This window comes from Mixophyes fleayi, chromosome 5, assembly GCF_038048845.1.
Source record: "Mixophyes fleayi isolate aMixFle1 chromosome 5, aMixFle1.hap1, whole genome shotgun sequence".
NCBI classification, from domain to species: Eukaryota; Metazoa; Chordata; class Amphibia; order Anura; family Limnodynastidae; genus Mixophyes; species Mixophyes fleayi.
The window spans coordinates 9,636,277-9,655,199 of record NC_134406.1 but is presented as its reverse complement, the minus strand read 5'-3'; the positions used below and the strand labels follow the sequence as shown (position 1 = coordinate 9,655,199).

General features: G+C 38.2%; 1 protein-coding gene across 2 annotated transcripts in view; it reads right to left on the bottom strand.

Annotated features, from left to right (window-relative positions):
- Positions 1-18,923, bottom strand: part of COL22A1 (collagen type XXII alpha 1 chain) — a 281,196-nt gene that overhangs the window by 32,116 nt on the left and 230,157 nt on the right. For both annotated transcript variants that reach the window (XM_075211680.1, XM_075211681.1), the window contains exons 41-50: positions 15,056-15,133; positions 13,367-13,402; positions 13,222-13,275; positions 10,409-10,453; positions 7,381-7,428; positions 5,145-5,258; positions 3,982-4,035; positions 2,991-3,044; positions 1,856-1,909; positions 1,381-1,434 (exon numbers count right to left, since the gene is read on the bottom strand). In XM_075211680.1, coding sequence (XP_075067781.1) covers positions 1,381-1,434; positions 1,856-1,909; positions 2,991-3,044; positions 3,982-4,035; positions 5,145-5,258; positions 7,381-7,428; positions 10,409-10,453; positions 13,222-13,275; positions 13,367-13,402; positions 15,056-15,133 — 591 coding nt within the window. The remainder of the gene's footprint in view (positions 1-1,380; positions 1,435-1,855; positions 1,910-2,990; positions 3,045-3,981; positions 4,036-5,144; positions 5,259-7,380; positions 7,429-10,408; positions 10,454-13,221; positions 13,276-13,366; positions 13,403-15,055; positions 15,134-18,923) is intronic.

Genomic DNA, 18,923 nt, shown 5'->3' with positions numbered 1-18,923 from the left:
AGGTCATGTGGAAAGAAAGTGTAAGAAAGTGCGCTCCAAATCCACATTTGTCAATATCAGAGGACACATCAGCTCTTGATGTAAGTACTATGGGAAAAGTTACTGATGCATGTGGGGAATTGATCTAGATAGGTCACGTTCCATACATCACACACATTGGCAAGAGAAGGCTCAGACCATGACCACGTTTTGATAGCAGTGTTTCTGCTTCTGCTGCTAAACATACTAAAATGCCCACTGCAAAAGCGAGTGCCCAAACATGGTAATGTATCTTCTATATCTACCCATGCACCATATTCTCGCTCTGAGCGTAGGTCGGTCACCTCCAAAACAGCCACACCAGTGCATGAAAAGAACACTGAGGCTGAAGAACAAATTGGGCACTCACAGAATCCCGAGCAGAGTCTAAGGATGTCCATGAGTCCTATATGTGAGTCTGACATGTCAGATCCTGACGCTGCAATTATAGGGCAGCTTACTTGCAAACTCTCACAACCATTTGGAAAGGCTGTGATACATATGTTCGACAGTTACAAGATCAACATTTATGTGGTCTAAACCATAATATAGAAAGGGTTGGAAAGTCGACAATAATGACATTGACCGCATTATTAGGTCCACAATTGAAATGTAGACAGTATTATATGTTCAACAATAATATTCATAACCATGTAACAAACAAGAACATTCTACAATGTAACAAACAAGAACATTCTACAATGTAACAAACAAGAACATTCTACAATGTAACAAACACGAACATTCTATAGTGTAACAAACAAGAACATTTTACAATGCAACAAACAAGAACATTCTATAGTGTAACAAACAAGAACATTTTACAATGCAACAAACAAGAACATTGTACAATGTAACAAACAAGAACATTCTACAATGTAACAAACAAGAACATTCTATAGTGTAACAAACAAGAACATTTTACAATGCAACAAACAAGAACATTCTATAGTGTAACAAACAAGAACATTTTACAATGTAACAAACAAGAACATTCTATAGTGTAACAAACAAGAACATTTTACAATGCAACAAACAACAACATTCTATAGTGTAACAAACAAGAACATTGTACAATGTAACAAACAAGAACATTCTACTATTTAACAAAAAAGAATATTCTACAATGTAACAAACAAGAACATTCAACAATGTAAAAAACAAGCACATTCAGCAATGTAACAAGCAGATTAATCAACAGTATAACACAATGAACCTTTTCTCCCCTACTGCTATATTACAAATGTAATGTTATTGTCATTTATTATATTATGCCTTTTTGTAGATCATGTGGAGCTGTAGATAAATATAAGTGTATATAAGTATAACAATATAATACAAATAAGTGTATATGTAGCTTACAGTTTCTCCTTTCGGTCCAGAAGGGCCAATTATTCCTGGTGAGCCTTCAGGTCCCTGAATAAATGACAGAAGTGATACAGTTAAGTGACAACAGAGGAGGAGATTTTTATATATATATATATATATATATATATATATATATATATGTGTGTGTGTGTGTGTGTGTGTGTGTGTGTAATATTACAGTTTAAACATGCATTCTATTAAACGCTATTTGATGCTGATAGTTGCCCATTGAGCCACACCAGGGGTGTGGGAATAGATCTAGTGCTTTCAGCTGTTTGTTTTTATCTAGGGGGGAGCCCAGATTTTTTTTGTAAGCCGAACACTCAAGAGCTGGTTGGCACTACGTCAAGGGACCACATGCTGCAGGCTTCCCTGCTATAGTGTTAGGGGAGGGCAGGCAAATTTTAGCCTGGGTGACTAACAAATAATTTATTCTGCAGGAAAGATAAACAGACAAAAAGGAACTTACAGGTGGCCCCGAACTACCAGGTGTTCCGACAAATCCCGGCATTCCTGGAACACCCTGTACCGGGATGGGAAAAAGTCCACAGTCAGTGAATGACAGAACGTCAACGTATTACAGTTATACCAGCAGGGACTATGCATCATCTCTGCCAAATGAGCAGGGACTGAGTACCTCTACAATACATAATGCTCGTCACACATTAAAACAAAACATCTGTCTAATTAACCAAATAGATTTTCAAGACAAAAAAACCCTGGTATTTATGAAAAAGTGTGAGAATATTTGTTAATCAAAACCTATTTATCTTTGAATAACAGCTTCATTTTCAATAAGTATTTCTGGCAATTGTGTTGAAAATGTGGACAATAAGGTCATGTAACCATTATTTCACATTTTTGGGAGCCAACTATAATTTTGTAAATGTTTTTTTTTCCCCTTCTATTAACCCATTTGCATTCCTTGAACAATTATTGGTTTCAAAACGGCCTATTAGTTCCGGGTACCCACTGGAGTTTCAAATGCTTGTAACAATGCCACGCCAGTGGACCACACGACCACACCAACTAGCATCTTTATACTGGTGTTCAAGAGGTCATTGGAGGTCAACAACTTGGCCTCCAAGAGTTTAGCTTGGGTTAAAAACAGTGAATAGAGGATAAAGCATAGGAAAAGCCACAAAGCAAATGCAACACATGTGAAAGCAAGTAAAACAGTGGGTATTGTAAAAATAGTTATAGCTCTGAAGGTGGCATGGCATGCCCGCCATATATGTATATGTAATTTATCTGTGTGTGGACACATGTATATAAATATAAGGCACTTACTGACCCATGCCTCACTTTCTGTTCGTTGTCTCAGAGGTGTCAATCAGAAGCTGGGCTGTTTTGCTTTTAAAAATGAGCCTGGACACAGTAACATTTACAAAACTGTTTTGAAAGGAATATATCTTTAATATGATTGAGTATCATTTGTAGATGAATGTATTTAGGTTCTTAAAGAAGAGATGTTAGAAGAGATGTTCAATGATGTTCAAAGAGATGTTCAATGTATCAATATCATTAATATTTTCAATAATGTAAAATACTTTGTACTTTTGTATCAATTTGTACATATGCAGAATGTTCCAAACACAGTTTACCTGTTCACCTTTCGGTCCAGATTCTCCAGGTGCCCCGCGGTCCCCTTTACCGCCCTAAAACAGAAAATGAACAGATTGCCAGATATATGGCACAATGTATAAATACTGTAGGTGAAATTGTCACGTGATCCTGCGCAGTACAATCTGCCACCTTTACATAGGAAGGAACCTTTTTCAATCATACTGTAACTGTTTATAACATGGTAACATGATTATAATATTATTACTGAAAAAAACTCTTCTCTTTTATCTGAATTCCACTATTTTTTATTTACAAATTAAGCACTGACTTCAGTATTTTCAGCTACATTATTTAGCCCAGCAACATAGCTATTTATTTGCATCACAATGACACATGAGGCTATTGAGTCTGGAGGAGGAAAGCTACAGTAATCACAAGTACCACATAGTGCTGAATGTAAGGACCCAGGACTTGTGTCTAAGAGGTTGTAGAAATTACATTTATAGCTACAGTGGATGAATAATTGTGGATTATAATAGGGACATTTTGGGCAGCAGCCCTAGGCCAAGGGTAGCAAGGGATCTGAAACTTTCCCAAAATGTGGTCATTGAAGTATGAGCTGGACAATACAATATAAGCTTGGGTTGAGAGGCTTGTTGCATGTTTCAGGGAACGTGGGGATGTTCTAGCAGTGTATTGTGAATACGTGAACTATGGGACTTCTGAGTATAGGTATTTGTGCCCCAGAGGACATATTAAAGAATTATGAATGTTTCGAAGGGCAATCAGGCACAAGAAAAGCTTGTGGAAAGGTGGTATAGTGAATAAGAATTTGCTATGGGCTATGGTCATTTTAATTCATCACGGGGAGTGAAACTGTCCCTATCCTACCAATAAAAGAGATAACCTTTTTAAATCTAGAAAAAAACAAAACAAGTATGTATTTAGTTTTCAGGGGTCTGTTCACGCAGCCAAAAAATACTTTGTCATTTTACATGACTGTTGCTTATTTTTTGCAATGTAACCCACCCTTATGCCATCCAATCCTGTGGGACCAGGAGGACCTATGATCCCAGGTTCCCCCTGCAGAAAATAAATAGAAACACAGCATGATATACAGATGACACACAACAGGATTTGCAATTGAAATTTAATTTACTTGAAAAATAAGTATACTGTAAAGGGCCTCATACATAGGTAGATCCAGCCATTAAACCCAAGCGCCAAGCAACTACATCTGACCACACATGTGTGCAGCCAGATCAGGATATTTGGTATTTGGGTAATGCTGGTTGTTCTTTAGGTGGGCTCAATTTTTGCGGCTGGTGACAACCACACACATGGTCAGATTGCGGCAATAAAAGGTCATTCATAACCCACTGAATACAAAGGACCCCAATGCTTTACACTTTGCCTAATCGTCCGCTCACTAGAAGGAGCGCGCCCACATTTCACTTCTTAGAACTGTGCCCTATAAAATCAATGTTGGCGAACTTTTGTTAGTTGGAAACGGGCAAAGTGAAAAGAGTAAGAATATTGCCTCAAAATCCAGCCTGTATACCTCCATATTAGGACCACACTCTTCCTTCATTTAAACTAATTTATGTTTACAATTAATGAAGGTATACATCCATATAAAGTGTAACTGAAAGGTGTAAACGGGTTTCATTTGAAAGTATAGGCCAAGGCTTAATCACCCTTTATATTATCTTGTCCCCATGTCAAAATCTAGTTTTTCACCTCGGTGCATAAGCTTCAGTTACCAACTCCCGCAGGTGCCCCCCATATTGGCCATGGAAATCCATACGTTCACCCCTTACAAACTGGTACATTTACATAAATAAAGGCCTCTTTCTCCTGTGTGCCCACAGTTTTGCACGTTGCTAAATGACACTAGCAATAAGCCCAACTATTTGGTTTAGACACCCTTGTCTAGGAAAATGACAAGCCCTTGGGGCATTTGTCCCCTGCACCTGTTTTAAAATAGTTATAGGAAACAACAGAGATATTTGCTATTTTTGATAAGATTATTTAGAGGCCAAGAAGCTTACATTTTGCTCTGTAAGGACAATGTTGAACACTCTGCAGGAACAATGACAATATTATTCAGCCCCAAGAATTCAAGCCCAACAGCTCTAGAGTTGCTTATTTTCCCCCAATAAACATTGTGCTTCTGTAAGATTGTACTGTACCTTTGTACCGGTCATGCCTTCCCGTCCTGGAGAGCCAGGGAGACCCTTATCTCCCTTAATTCCTGGGATTCCGGCTAACCCCGGTGGGCCGGCTGGACAGTCTCTGCACCCATCCTTCACAATTAAGCACAAATATCTCAGATGATATCAAGTAACACTTTATTAGTTATAACAGTCACATATGCTGGTCACACACAGACAAGGTTATTGTGCCTTAACACCTCAATCTTTGACCACTCTGGTTACAGATATGGAGGGGCCAAAATGCACAGGGCAATAATCAGGCTGAAAAACGGGTCCAGGGCTTGCCCTGGCAGTATGGCTTAAACTTAACATTCACTACAGACACAAGAGCAGTTTTACTATATATATGGTCTAATTTTGGCATTTATAATACACGGAATCAAAGGAGGGAATTGGAAAAGCATATTAGTCCACTGTATTTTAATTGTGATTACCATACTTATTGATCCTCTCATATCTGCCTTGGAGGTGTAAATTTAACATGACAAGCTTATATTCTGCATGTTACAAATGTATTTTATACCCAACGCTAATGAAAACATTGAATATGGCGGTAAGCGCACAAAACTGCAACATTTTGAAAAGCGAACTGGACAGCAGCAAGGGCCTGAACGGTGATATAGGGAGTGATTTATTTTTCATACTGTTTTCATCACATACAGTAGTTGGGAATGATTCTTAATACGGCCATACTTTTCTAGTACATAGTTAAAGTAAACGGCTCTGTAAAATGAAACACCGTCTGCACCGTAGAAAAATAAAACTGTATTTAAGGTGATTGGTGGTGAGATAATACAGTCTGAACACAGCACAGCGTTCTGGGCCGGGCAACTGAATGTGATCTGGACATGTAACAATGTCTGGTTCACTACCAGCCATGAGCCTCCCTCATTGGTCCAATTGCCACACATTTTACATCCTTTGCAGTTTCTGCAGTTAATTAAGTCAAATACAGTATACAGATTGTTACAGTGAGGTACGTTCTCTTTTAAAGAGCAGCTTTGTTTAAATAATAATTGCAATAATAGTAATATGTCCACTGTTAAACACCTGATTTCACTCTAGACAGTCTTTTTAAGCTTCTTTAATGCTTTGCCTGATACCGCGGGATTGAAAGAGTGAAGAGGCGCAGGGGCAAACGCAGGATTTTTAAGGGGGGGTTTCCTCCCCCCCCAAAAAAAAATAGAGAGAGAGAGAGAGCTGCTGCGCATGCGGCCGTGCATGCGCAGCAGCTCCATTTTGGCGATGCTGTATTGTACAGCAGCCGCTGCGCTGTCAAAGAAGCGTCCGCGGCAGCGCTGTATTGTAGTACAATACAGCACCGTCGCGGACGCTTCTTTGACAGCGCCGCGGCTGCTGTACAGTACAGTGCTGCTGGTAGGGGCAGTGTTTAGTGCCCGTTCGTTTGCGGAGGGGAGGGGTTTCTGGAGAACCAGAAACCCCCCCTGCGTGCGCCCCTGCAGCTCCAATTAGGGAACAAGGTCTGAGTTGTGTAACTATAGACCAGGGATGAGCACTTTGGTATTGTTAAGAATGTTTTAGAATTTGCAGGTCACACAATTTACTTAAACTTAGCGCAGAAACTCAAGTCAAGTGACCAGTGGAATAGATATAAATTGTAATTGTTTTATAATGTGTTACTGAGCAACAATTTCTGTAGGTCAGGTTCGATTTGGTCCCCAGGTGCCAAATTTCTTGTGATTCTCAGACTGAGAAACCTAGATTCAGTAGTCCAGGAACAGCTGTCTGGATTAAAGAACACAACTGAGCTTTTAGTACCTATATAATAACGGTAAGGGCAGGGAATAAGTACAAAGTCTTCCCAGAAAAGATGGCATTAAAAGGACTTAAATTTTAGAAATCATTTGGATGTCATTTTGAGTTTATTTGTACATTGATGAAGGGGAACTGCGGAATCAGCGTTCTTTGGTTTATTGCTCTAGGTGCTAAAGGAATACATTAAAATGTATTAAAGAGAATCATGCTTGGTTGTCTCTAGAACATAAACTCGCTCTTTCGAAATCACTCCATTGTATTAGCATAATTTTTTCTCTTAGCTTTCTCGTAATTCATAACGGTGGTTAACGGTCAAAATAAGGCGGACAACTTACCGTTGCCCATCGGTTGTTGACCTACAACCCTCACCATGCTGTGTCTGCTCTTATTATTTATACCTGCTGTTAATGATTATGGAAAATGTAGTAATTCTTACCTTAAATAGGTGCTGTATATCACCTGGGTTGAGCACGGATGCAGGACCCTAGAAAAGGTCAAATGAAACACGTAATATGCATTTATACAATGATAGGACTTATATTATAGATATTACACTACTACCTTTGGGGGTAAACATATCAAACTCCGGTTTTGACTAATTTTTCAATTTTTACAACTTTGCCAGCCATAATTAATCAAAAGCACAATCCGCCAGGTATGATCTTACACTGCATTTAAAATTGGGTCAGGCTGGTCGCCTCACGACTGTAAATCTAGTTGTACATGTTACATTTCCTCCTTGCAGCACAGGATTTTTCAAGGTACAAATTTTTGGATTGTTGATTTGACTCTAACTGTAAACCAGTCTCAATATGTTGTAACCAGGGGCAAACGCAGGATTTGTAGAGGGGGATTTCCACACCACGCCGCCAGTGGGCATGACCAGCATGCATGGGGGCGTGGCTATAATTTTAGACGGTGCTTGGCTGCTCTCCAACTCTTCCTATCCCCATAATATACATGGGCAATGCTGCATGCACTACTGTTAGGTGCAGCTCTCCCTTTTCAAGCAGTCATGTGAAGTGGGGGCAGGGTCCAGCCACCTCAATTATACAGTGCTGCAGGCTTTGAGGGGGGTGTCCACGCACTAAGAAACCCCCCTCAGTTTGCCTATGGTAACCTACAACAACCCCAGTCAGATAGGAAATTTTATAAGTCTCACGCACACTATCCTCTCCGTTGATAACCCCCTCACACTCTCACCTCCAGGACTGTTCCTGTGCTGCTGCTAATCTATGGAACTAACTCCCACAACCAATCAGAATCTCCACCATCCTCCAATGCTATAAAGTGCTCCCTAAAAGCTCATTTGTTCATCAAAGCCTGCCAGTCCCCCTCCAATCTCTTCCCCTACTTGTGCACTCTCCCTACACCAACATCCTCACTCCGTGTCACTCTCTCTTGTGTCAGCCCCTCGCTTTTAGATTGTAAGCCCTCATGACCAGGGTCATTCTTCCTCTTGTATTCTTGACTGCTCTAACCTCATCCACCTCTGCATGCTTTTCCATTACCCCTGTATGTTCTCTGTCACCTAACAATACAGCTTCTTATCTACTGGTCTCCTATTAATACGATTTACGCCCAATGCTGCGCATCGTTTTGGAAGACACAAAATTAAACCTTTTGGAGAGCAGTGTGGTGATGCATTTCATCTATACCATTGGTTGCTTCTATTTAGTGTCCACGAGATTACCTCTTTGGTCTTACATTAGAGAAATACTTTAGATAGTGTTTAAATATATATTCAACAAGTTAACCCGTGCATGATACTCATGCATTCTAGTCAAATCAAGCTACTTAAGGTGTGAAAAAGGTTCTTGTCATGCATTTGGGCCTAGCCCAGGCCTCCTCAGGGGAAGAGCGTTACTTCCCGACGCAAGCGCCCTTTTTTAACGTGGTTTTGTCCACATGTCACCACCTCATCATTTTTCTCCATCACCTCATCCTTCATCTTCATCGCCACATCCTTCATCAACTTCTTAAGGTGTTAAAAACTCCCCACTGTCACCCCCGGCAACCACCAACCACTCCCAACTGTCACTTCTCCTTCAAGAAATATATAGGTCAGTGTATAACTCTGCCCAGCAGGTGGCGCTGCAGCTTGGTTTTTTTTTTTTCAAACACGCCACTAGGCATTTATATAGTAGATATAACCTCACGTGCTAAAGTTATCATAGCAAGAAGATGGATGATGCCTGAACCTCCAGATGTTTCAGACTGGATTATTTTGATAAATGATGTTTGGAAACATGAAACACTTATGTATGAAAGTAGAGAGACTTTCTGCTAATATCATACAATTTGGCATCCCTGGTATAGATCACAATTTGTTTACCATCCTCATCAAGATGATTAGGGGGTGAGAGCGGAGGGATGAAAGCCAGTTATAATAACCCCTTTTTATATTACCACATATCATTCTTATTGAGTATGCCAGTCCTGCGTGGCTGATATAAATCTGTCACTGTGCTGAATACTATTAAATTATAGGTATATTAAATTTACATTAATGTATGGAATTTTATCTTTTAAAAACAATTTTAATTTTGTTTGTTTATAGCTTTTATGTCCTATTGTAAAAACAAGTTCTCACGGCCTGAGTATGATTTAATCAGATACGCAATGTTTAGTTAATTAGATTCAAAATCTACGTATTGTTTTGCTGTGTTTCTAAAACTAATAAAATACTTTATAAAAAAAAATACTTTGTGTCTATGCTCCAGCATAGGTTGTCTTGTGCTGCTGTGTTCTATGTTATATATGATCTATTACCCCATTGTATGGTATTGTGGATTTGTCTGGCACCTTATAAATAAACTATAATAATAATAATAATAACCATCAGTTATTTATATAGCGCCACTAATTCCGCAGCGCTGTACAGAGAACTCACTCATATCAGTCCTTGTCCCATTGGAGCTTACAATCTAACTTCCCTAACACACACACAGACCGAGAGAGAGACTAAGGTCAATTTTGATAGCAGCCAATTAACCTACCAGTATGTTTTTGGAGTGTGAGAGGAAACTGGAACACCTGGAGGAAACCCACGCAAACACGGGGAGAACATACAAACTTCACACAGATAAGGCCATGGTCGGGAATCGAACTCATGACTCCAGTTCTGTGAGGCAGAAGTGCTAACCACTAAGCCAACGTGCTGCCTACTGGGTTATTAGTAGTAATAATAATAATAATAATAATAATAATAATAAAACAGTGGAGGTCTTAGGGCAAATGGGGGATTTTGGGTTAAGTGGGGGCATTTTGGGATGAGTGATGTGGAAGATGACGAGGTCATTTTGGGTCTGTTTTTCCATTACTGAAATTAATAGTTAATGTGCAATCTTTATGAAGGTTTGAGAGCGCAAAAGCAGCACATGAAGTGCACCACGTTGTCCATCACTGAACTAACAGATTGATAGGCCGGGTATGTTCAACTTATACAATTACAGTAGACTTACTGGTTCTCCCGGAATTCCTCTCTCTCCTTGGTTTCCTGGAAAGCCCTGGCAACAAATGATAATAAGAAAGACATTAATGGAGGCTATGTTGCACAGCCTTCAGACCACGGCTAATTAATTATTTATGACATGTTTGATATGAAAATTGGAGATATCCTTATTAGTTTTAAAAAGTTACCACCGCCAGGGTCTGCCTGAAAATCCACTTTCATAAGTAAACTTAGACATGAATTATTATGCTGCAGACTTCGTTTATTTGCGGATATTTCTGCCTCTTCTACCTAATTAGTCAAGTCAGTTTGTTATTGCTCCGAGCGTCTTTTTAAACCCAAAGATAAAAGACCGACTGACAAGGTAATTCAGAGCGTTAACATTCTACAGAAAAGGTCTTCAGGCGACTATTTTTAGCACTTAGAAAGCCGTTCTATTTTCAGCATTAATTAAAATGATTTTTCTTTTCACTTTTTGCATATAAAAGTTCAACGTGAGCTATTGCAAGTTCTTCAGAAACCGCTCAGTCAAACAATATTTAAATTTCTTACAATGGGGTGACATGATAAGAACGGAAGGCTTTGTCTTCAGCTTAGTATTCTTACAATTTTGTAAAAAAAAACAACAACTTATAGGAGCTTGTTTGTACCCAAAAATATGAATCTACTGTTAAAATATATACATAAAAGGCACTAAGGGTCATTTATGAACCAGATCAGGGCAGCTCATGCAGTACACTGTATAAACATATTAATAAACTTTACATGAACCCAAAAATGATATTTAGCTTTACAGGATGAGATACTGAAGCTCAATAGATGGAGACTGTACACATTTAAGGGTTTTCCCAATGAATTTAGCAATTATAATTCCTTCTTATTCATGTAAAATAGTCAGTTTTTTTCACCACTACTTTCAATGGGACATTTTTGTGACATCTAAGCCCATTTCATAGCAGAAATGCATTAACATGAGCTTATAAAGATTAAAAAAATCAAAAAGTTAAGTTGTAACATCTGAAACAAAAGGCAGCCTTCATGCCCATACATTGTCATGACGTAATTAAGACAAGATTCGGATACACAATATTTTAGAAAAAAGGAAGATTTAGAAATAACGAAGAAGCAGAGCATGTACTTTGAAGTGACATTTGTCTTTTCCAGACATACAAATTTCAGTATGTCATCAGAACGTCATCCATATCTTTGTCACAGAGTAACGTCACATATTCAGCAGCTCCAATGTAAGATCGTAGAGGACAACTAAGAGCAATTGTGCATAAAAATAATTTCTACACTACATTATCCAGAGTTTGTAAATGACCCAGCAAGGTGTATAAGTGTCTCTGTGTGAAATACATTAAGCAAAAGTGTCTCAGAGGGTAAATCTGCTCCTGTCCTGCTCATCATATCTGATCCTGGCATATTACATGGTGGTGTGTATTACATGATGATGTGTATTATACAGTGATGTGTATTATAAGATGATGTGTATTATGAGATGATTTGTATTATATGCTGGTGTGTATTATATGATGATGTGTATTATATGATGATGTGTATTACCTGATGATGTGTATTATACAGTGATGTGTATTATAAAATGATGTGTATTATGAGATGATGTGTATTATATGCTGGTGTGTATTATATGGTGATGTGTATTATACAATGGAGTGCATTATATAATGGTGTGTATTATATGATAAAAAAGTGTATTATACAATAGTGTGTATTATACGATGATGTATATTATACAATGGTGTTTTTTACAAGATGGTGTGTATTTTACGATGGTGTGTATTATATGATGATGTGTATTATACGATGATTTTTATTATACGATGGTGTGTATTACATGATGATGTGTATTATACCATTATGTGTATTATATGATGGTGTATATTATATGATGGTGTGTATTATACAGTTAAGTGTATTATACAATGATGTGTATCATATGCTGGTGTGTATTATACGATGATGTGTATTACATGATGGTGTGTATTATATGGTGTTGTGTATTATACGATGATGTGTATTATATGCCGGTGTGTATTATACGATGGTGTATATTATATGATAATGTGTATTATACAATGGTGTGTATTATACGATGGTGTGTATTATGAGGATGTGTATTATAAGATGTTGTTTATTACAAGATGGTGTGTATTACATGATGGTGTGTATTATACGATGGTGTGTATTATACAATAGTGTGTATTATATGATGATGTGTATTATATGATGATGTGTATTATACGACGGTGTGTATTGTATGAGGATGTGTATTATATAATGGTGTGTGTTGTATCAGGATGTGTATTATATAATGGTGTGTATTACATGATGATGTATTACATGATGAGGTATTATATGATGGTGTGTATTATATGATGATGTGTATTATACGACGGTGTGTATTGTATGAGGATGTGTATTATATAATGGTGTATGCTGTATCAGGATGTGTATTATATATTATATAATGGTGTGTATTACATGATGATGTATTACATGATGATGTATTACATGATGAGGTATTATATGATGGTGTGTATTATATGATAGCATGTAATTCTCCAGGCATAGTATAGGATGTGTGACATTGTATCAGGCAATTCATTTACTGACTTTTTTAAAACCAATAGTTTATTATCACTGTCAGAAGCTTCATCTGGTGACATAAATGTTTGTATGAAGCCACCTCTATAACAAACAACTTGTAGAGCCTCAGTCCCCATATTACAGCTAGATGTTGGTTCCTGACCTACACCCCACACAGAGGTGAGCAGGAGAACATACAGCTTCATGACTTACATCTTGTCCAGGGGGTCCCTGGGGACCTGGCACGCCGAGAAGACCCCGGACACCCTGCAACAATGCAAAGAATGATGTGTTAATTACTTTGCCTTGAATAATTTTTTTAAAAAATATACATTTTATACTAATTTACAAAAGATACCTGTTCCCCTTTCTCTCCCGGAGGTCCGGTGGAGCCCTGCACACAAATAAAATAAAAACACTTTACCCAACTGGTTGCAAATATGAAAATCAGTTCAGATGTGATGAATCCTATTTGCTAAACTGATACAGGAATGTCATTGAAGTAATGCATGGAATAATCTGAATGATAAAGAAATAAAACAATAAGGTTCGGTAGCTACAAGGCAGAGGGATACAACCGAGACGGAACATTACATCGCGATGCAGTCCGTCCTCCGCGGACTCTGTTTCGGCTTCACTGCGCTTGTGTTAAGATAATAGAGGGTGCAGACAGTAGCAGAACTATGGGTTCAGCGGCTATGAGCCCCCTCTCATCTCTGGGACATGTAGCAATGACTCCTGCTACAACGCTAGTCCCGCCACAGTAAGCAGCCTTTTCAGCTAGTGTTATAGATCTAAGCAGCAAGCAACCACTTTGACAATACCTTATTTTAAAGGAACATGTTGTATAACAACCTCTGTGGGGTAGAAACTTAAACATTATATTGTTCTGCACAGTTTAATATGCAATTACTAATTATTTACTAAACTTAAATAATTGAAAACAATAAAATAGAGAATGTGGCATATGCAAAAGTTTGGGCACCCTGGCAGTCAATAGTCAGCAACACCTCATGAGACCAATTGTTTCTTGTGGCCGGCTCAGAGTCCTTCTATTATTGCTTTAATGTTGTCCAACTCTTCCTTGTAGAACTCTTCTATTCCGGATTAATGTTTTTCCATGCACTAGATGTTGGAGATCGCTCCACAGATTTTCAATAAAATGTAACTCTACGGACTGTGAAGGTCATTAAAAAACCTCAGTTATTCATCCCTGTATGCATGTATTGGATTTTCAACCTCTTATCTTCATTGTCTTGTCACTGTTTGCATACTTCTGATGTAGTGTTTTTTTTACTTTTGATCCAAATTCCATGCAGAACAATGATGTACTGTCAATCACTACTCAGGAATCAGATAAACGCTTCTGCAGTGATATGTAGGTTCTGCGTATCTGACCAGTTTATGAGACGTTCTACAACAGAATTTTCGCATCTTATAGATCTGACCTTGATTTCATTAATTCTCCTTAACTTCCATTTCTTAATGACACTTTTGACAGTGGAAATTCCAAGTTGGAAGCATTCAGAAATCTTTTATAGCCTTCACCTGCTTGAGTCATTATCTATATTTTTAAGTTCTCAATAAGCTGCTTAGAGGATTCCATGGTTGATGAATGAGTATTGCTTCAACTATGGGACTGTCTTCACCTGGCCTTTATTTAAGGCCTAACAAGTCAATAAAGTTTTGGGCTTTAGGAAAAAAAAAGTAATATTGAATGAACTGGAAGTGTGCCTAAACTTTTGCAAATGCCACATTCACTGTTTTACTTTGTTTCAAAATGTTAAATTCAGCAAACAAAGCCAACATTCATCTATATTGGACACTATTTTGATGTAAATATCCCTTTAATTAATTTGAAATCATAATCATTTTAATGTTGCCTGATTCTGGTCATCAATGTCAATTTTGCACTTTAATACAATGTTAGTGAGTAAGGTCTATTGACACAGTTCATACTATTCCTAATACTTTTATTTAGAATCATTTTAAATGTAACCAGATGTAACAAAAGAGCAATCAACATTAGATGCTAACACTGACTTACTGGAGTCCCATCAATCCCAATTCCTGGAGGTCCTCTAGGTCCAGGCTGGCCAGGGAGACCGGGTGATCCTCTGTCCCCCTAAAAGAAACAAGTGGTTAATACCGTAGTTTCCCCAAGAACAGATTCTCTGTTAGCAGAAAAACAACGAGGTGTGTACCCCATAACACAAAATATAATAAGTCATTCCAGAGCTAATGTCTACGAATTTTGCTCCCAAAGCCAAAGAGATCTTTAATGTTATTGAGAAGGGTGTACAAGTTTTATTTAAACCCCAGAATTGTTTACCACAACCTATTCACATTCTTTCCTGGATCACCTAAACATCGCCTGAATCTGTCTAACTATGACCACAGCTGTATAAGGTCACACCCACTTTCGGGTCCATGAATCTGGGCAGTCTTGACAAAATCGGGAACATTTGGAGGTATTCCGTCATATTCTTGCGAATGTTTGTTCCACATTACCAACTTGGATCAATAGATAAACTTATGTAGTACACTAATCATTTGCTTGTTCTCCGTGTAAATAGCGCAATGTCATCCACCCGTCAGGTAAAAATGAGATTTCACTCATTATAAATTGATGTCACTCATTATAAAAAAACTTTTATATGTATAAATATATGCCTTACGGACTGGGTTTAAACGAAAGGTAGTATACCTTTAGTCGGTCCTGCCCCTTGACCAACAAAAAGCAATAAGATCACAAGTCAATTTTGCCACACACATGAAATCTGACCATTTAGCTCTTGGGGGAAGTGTCCAGAAGTCTTCTGCCATCGTTGTCCCGTATGGTCAGAAGACGACCACGTGCACAGGTAAATCTTACAACCGCAATTTCCACCACGACCGATAATGAGCCTATCAATTTCAATAGGATCAAAACCTGGCTTCACTGTCACTAGGCTTCACTGTCACTACAGTGCCACATTCTCTGTGATATTGGTTAATTGGCTGCTATTATCTTGACCTTAGTTTCTGTCTGTCTGTGTGTGTGTGTGTATGTCAGGGAATTTAGACTGTAAGCTCCAATGGAGCAGGGACTGATGTGAGTGAGTTCTCTGTACAGCGCTGCGGAATTAGTGGCGCTATATAAATAGCTGATGATAATGATGAGTTGCGTAACTGTTTATCTTTTCAGGTTTTATTTGCCCCTTAACTAGACCCATAAAGTAATAATGTGTGGCTGATATTTTCTCCGAGACAACAAGGATGGCTTTAGCACACTGGCGCCAAAACTACTTAAGACAGATTTTTATATTTTTCAAATGAACTCATGGAATTAAAGCTTTGTGTAATTAAGTTTCTGGAACTCGACTGTCATTAATTTAAACATATTTTGTCTCACTCAGCATCATGAGATAGTGATGTTTCCTGAAGCTGGAGGGAGCTGGCAGGCGTCGGATTACAGGGCAGTCAAAATACCCTGGATATATTCCATTAATAATGCCCAGTCAATGTATGTATATATACAGTATCAAGAAGCATTAAAGAACTGTAACACATAGTAAACACCAATATATATCTGGTAGATTGATGTTATAATCGGTGAGTTGTGATGTCAGGATTAAATTAGTCTTCCAGTTCTCCTTTACAACACAGAAATGTTCCCCATATCTAATGTGTTTTGTAGTCACTGACGGTTCTAATTTCTGGTGAACTGTATTTATCCAGGATGGGGGAATCAGCAGAGAGTAAGAAAGAAGTAATTAGAGATCAATGTAACAACAGCATCTCCTTCAGTACTGCATGTTCCTTCTTACCCACAATGCACTTTGTTCTTGTCATAATAGTCTCTGAATAAAAAGGGGTTGGAGCTCTAGAATCAGACGAGCCTATTGCTTTTGACAAAAACATACCAGGGGGTAAATGTATCAAGCTGAGAGTTTTCCAGCGGGTTTGAAAAGTGGAGATGTTGCCTATAGCAACCAATCAGATTCTAGCTGTCATTTTGTAGAATGTACTAAATAAATGGTAGCTAGAATCTGATTGGCTTTTCAAACCCGCCGAAAAACTCTCAGCTTGATACATATACCCACAGAGCTTGCTTTTAGAGGGTGCTACCAGTCTTACCACACAGGGGCCTGCGCTTAATGATTTGTGAGGTCCCATCGGCCCTAGGATACATCTAGTATTATGCCGAAGAAGAATAAAATTGAGGTAGAGATAATATATAAATTATACGAAATATATTAAAATTAAATATATAGGGGATTTGGGAGGACGTAAGCGTAAAAAACGCTTTTTACAAACTGCGCATGCCATTAGACTAATCTACATCTCCTTTTGCTCTCAGATTAAAACGTATCTATGCTTTGCGCCTACGCCTAGAGAGACGAAATGGTGAGGTAGTGGGCGTAGACATAATACAGTAAACACCAGATGGAAGTAGTCGCAGGTATGCCTCTAGGATGCGTATGTTGCAGCAGTTTTCTTGCCGGTTTAAGATCCATGCTGCTGATGATGATTAAATTAAAATATACCCAATTTGCCTACTATTTCAAGTTACAAGTATCTTAAGATATGTGCAGCTCAGAATACTAAGCAAACTACGGTACGCAATTTACGTCTGGTTTAACCCCATATTTAACCCCATGGAGAATAACGTGCTTTATGTTGCTGTGCACGTACCTAACAGATGAAAGAATACACAACTTATGAGAACTCATGCAGACTGTCAGCGTTGTTGCTAAGATCAAGCAGGATTTGTGTACAGTACTTGTTGCAGCCTATATCACGTGTAAGCTGCATAATAAGGTGCATTGCAGGAACGACGTTACAGATTAATCCAGGGGCATAGAGGCTCGAGAGGGAGGACAAACACACTTTACAAATTTGGTGAAGAAACTTGTGCTGCCGGTTACGTCAACGAAAAACCAGACAACAGCAGTGCTGATGTCTGTATCTGCGCTGAAGTTTTCAACTCTGCACTATGTACTACGATAATACTATAATCCCTCAAGGATGATAATTAAGTAACATTTTAATAAGCAAGAAACAGCAGAAAAATGTGATAACTAATTGAAGCTCTGAAATAGTCGCACATTAGCTAAAACATGGAAGTACATATCATTCTTTTATAATGAACACTAAGTCATTTTATGCAAATCTCTGCTCATTTCCAAATGTGTTATTTTTCAAAATCAGTAAAGCTAGAAGCACCCTTAAAAGAGAACACATTTCAGTAGCTTCGCTTCAGTAAGATCAAAAATCCTATTTTAATTTAACTGGTAATTTAGAGATTGGACTTAAGTCTTGACACCATTTTTTTTTTTTTTTGTGAAATTCTAATTTATCATATTAGTTTTATATAGTATCAATTCCAGGCAGCTATCCAAACAACTGTCTCACAGGAAAGTGCTGGGAAAAGCAGAAAATTAACTTACCGAGGATGGCAATGTTTGGTTACTAGGCAGGCTGGATTTAGGATGCCGCAGTCTTGTACCCCATAAAGCCCCTGCTGTAAGCATTGTTGTGCAATGCTCTATTGGCGCCATCAACCGGTCGTACAGAACACAGAACAGAATCACTGCCCTTGGAAAAGATTCAGTTCCATTACTTCAAGAGAACTCTACTTGGCTGCTGGACGTGAGGGGTTAATACTGTGTACATTGCTGGTGTGAGGATTCCATACTTTGTATAGGGACTGTAGGTATGGGCAGGCCTGGATTTACATTATTAGCCACCTAAGCCACTTTTACTGTGCCGATACTCTCCCACCCTTCCATACTGCTCCTATCATCCATATAAAATAAGGAAGCACAAATAATGTAGCACTAACTCATTCCATAGTTAAATATTTAGAATGTGTGAATAATAAATCAGTAATATTATTAATAAAAAATATATATAACAACAATGATGTGCAC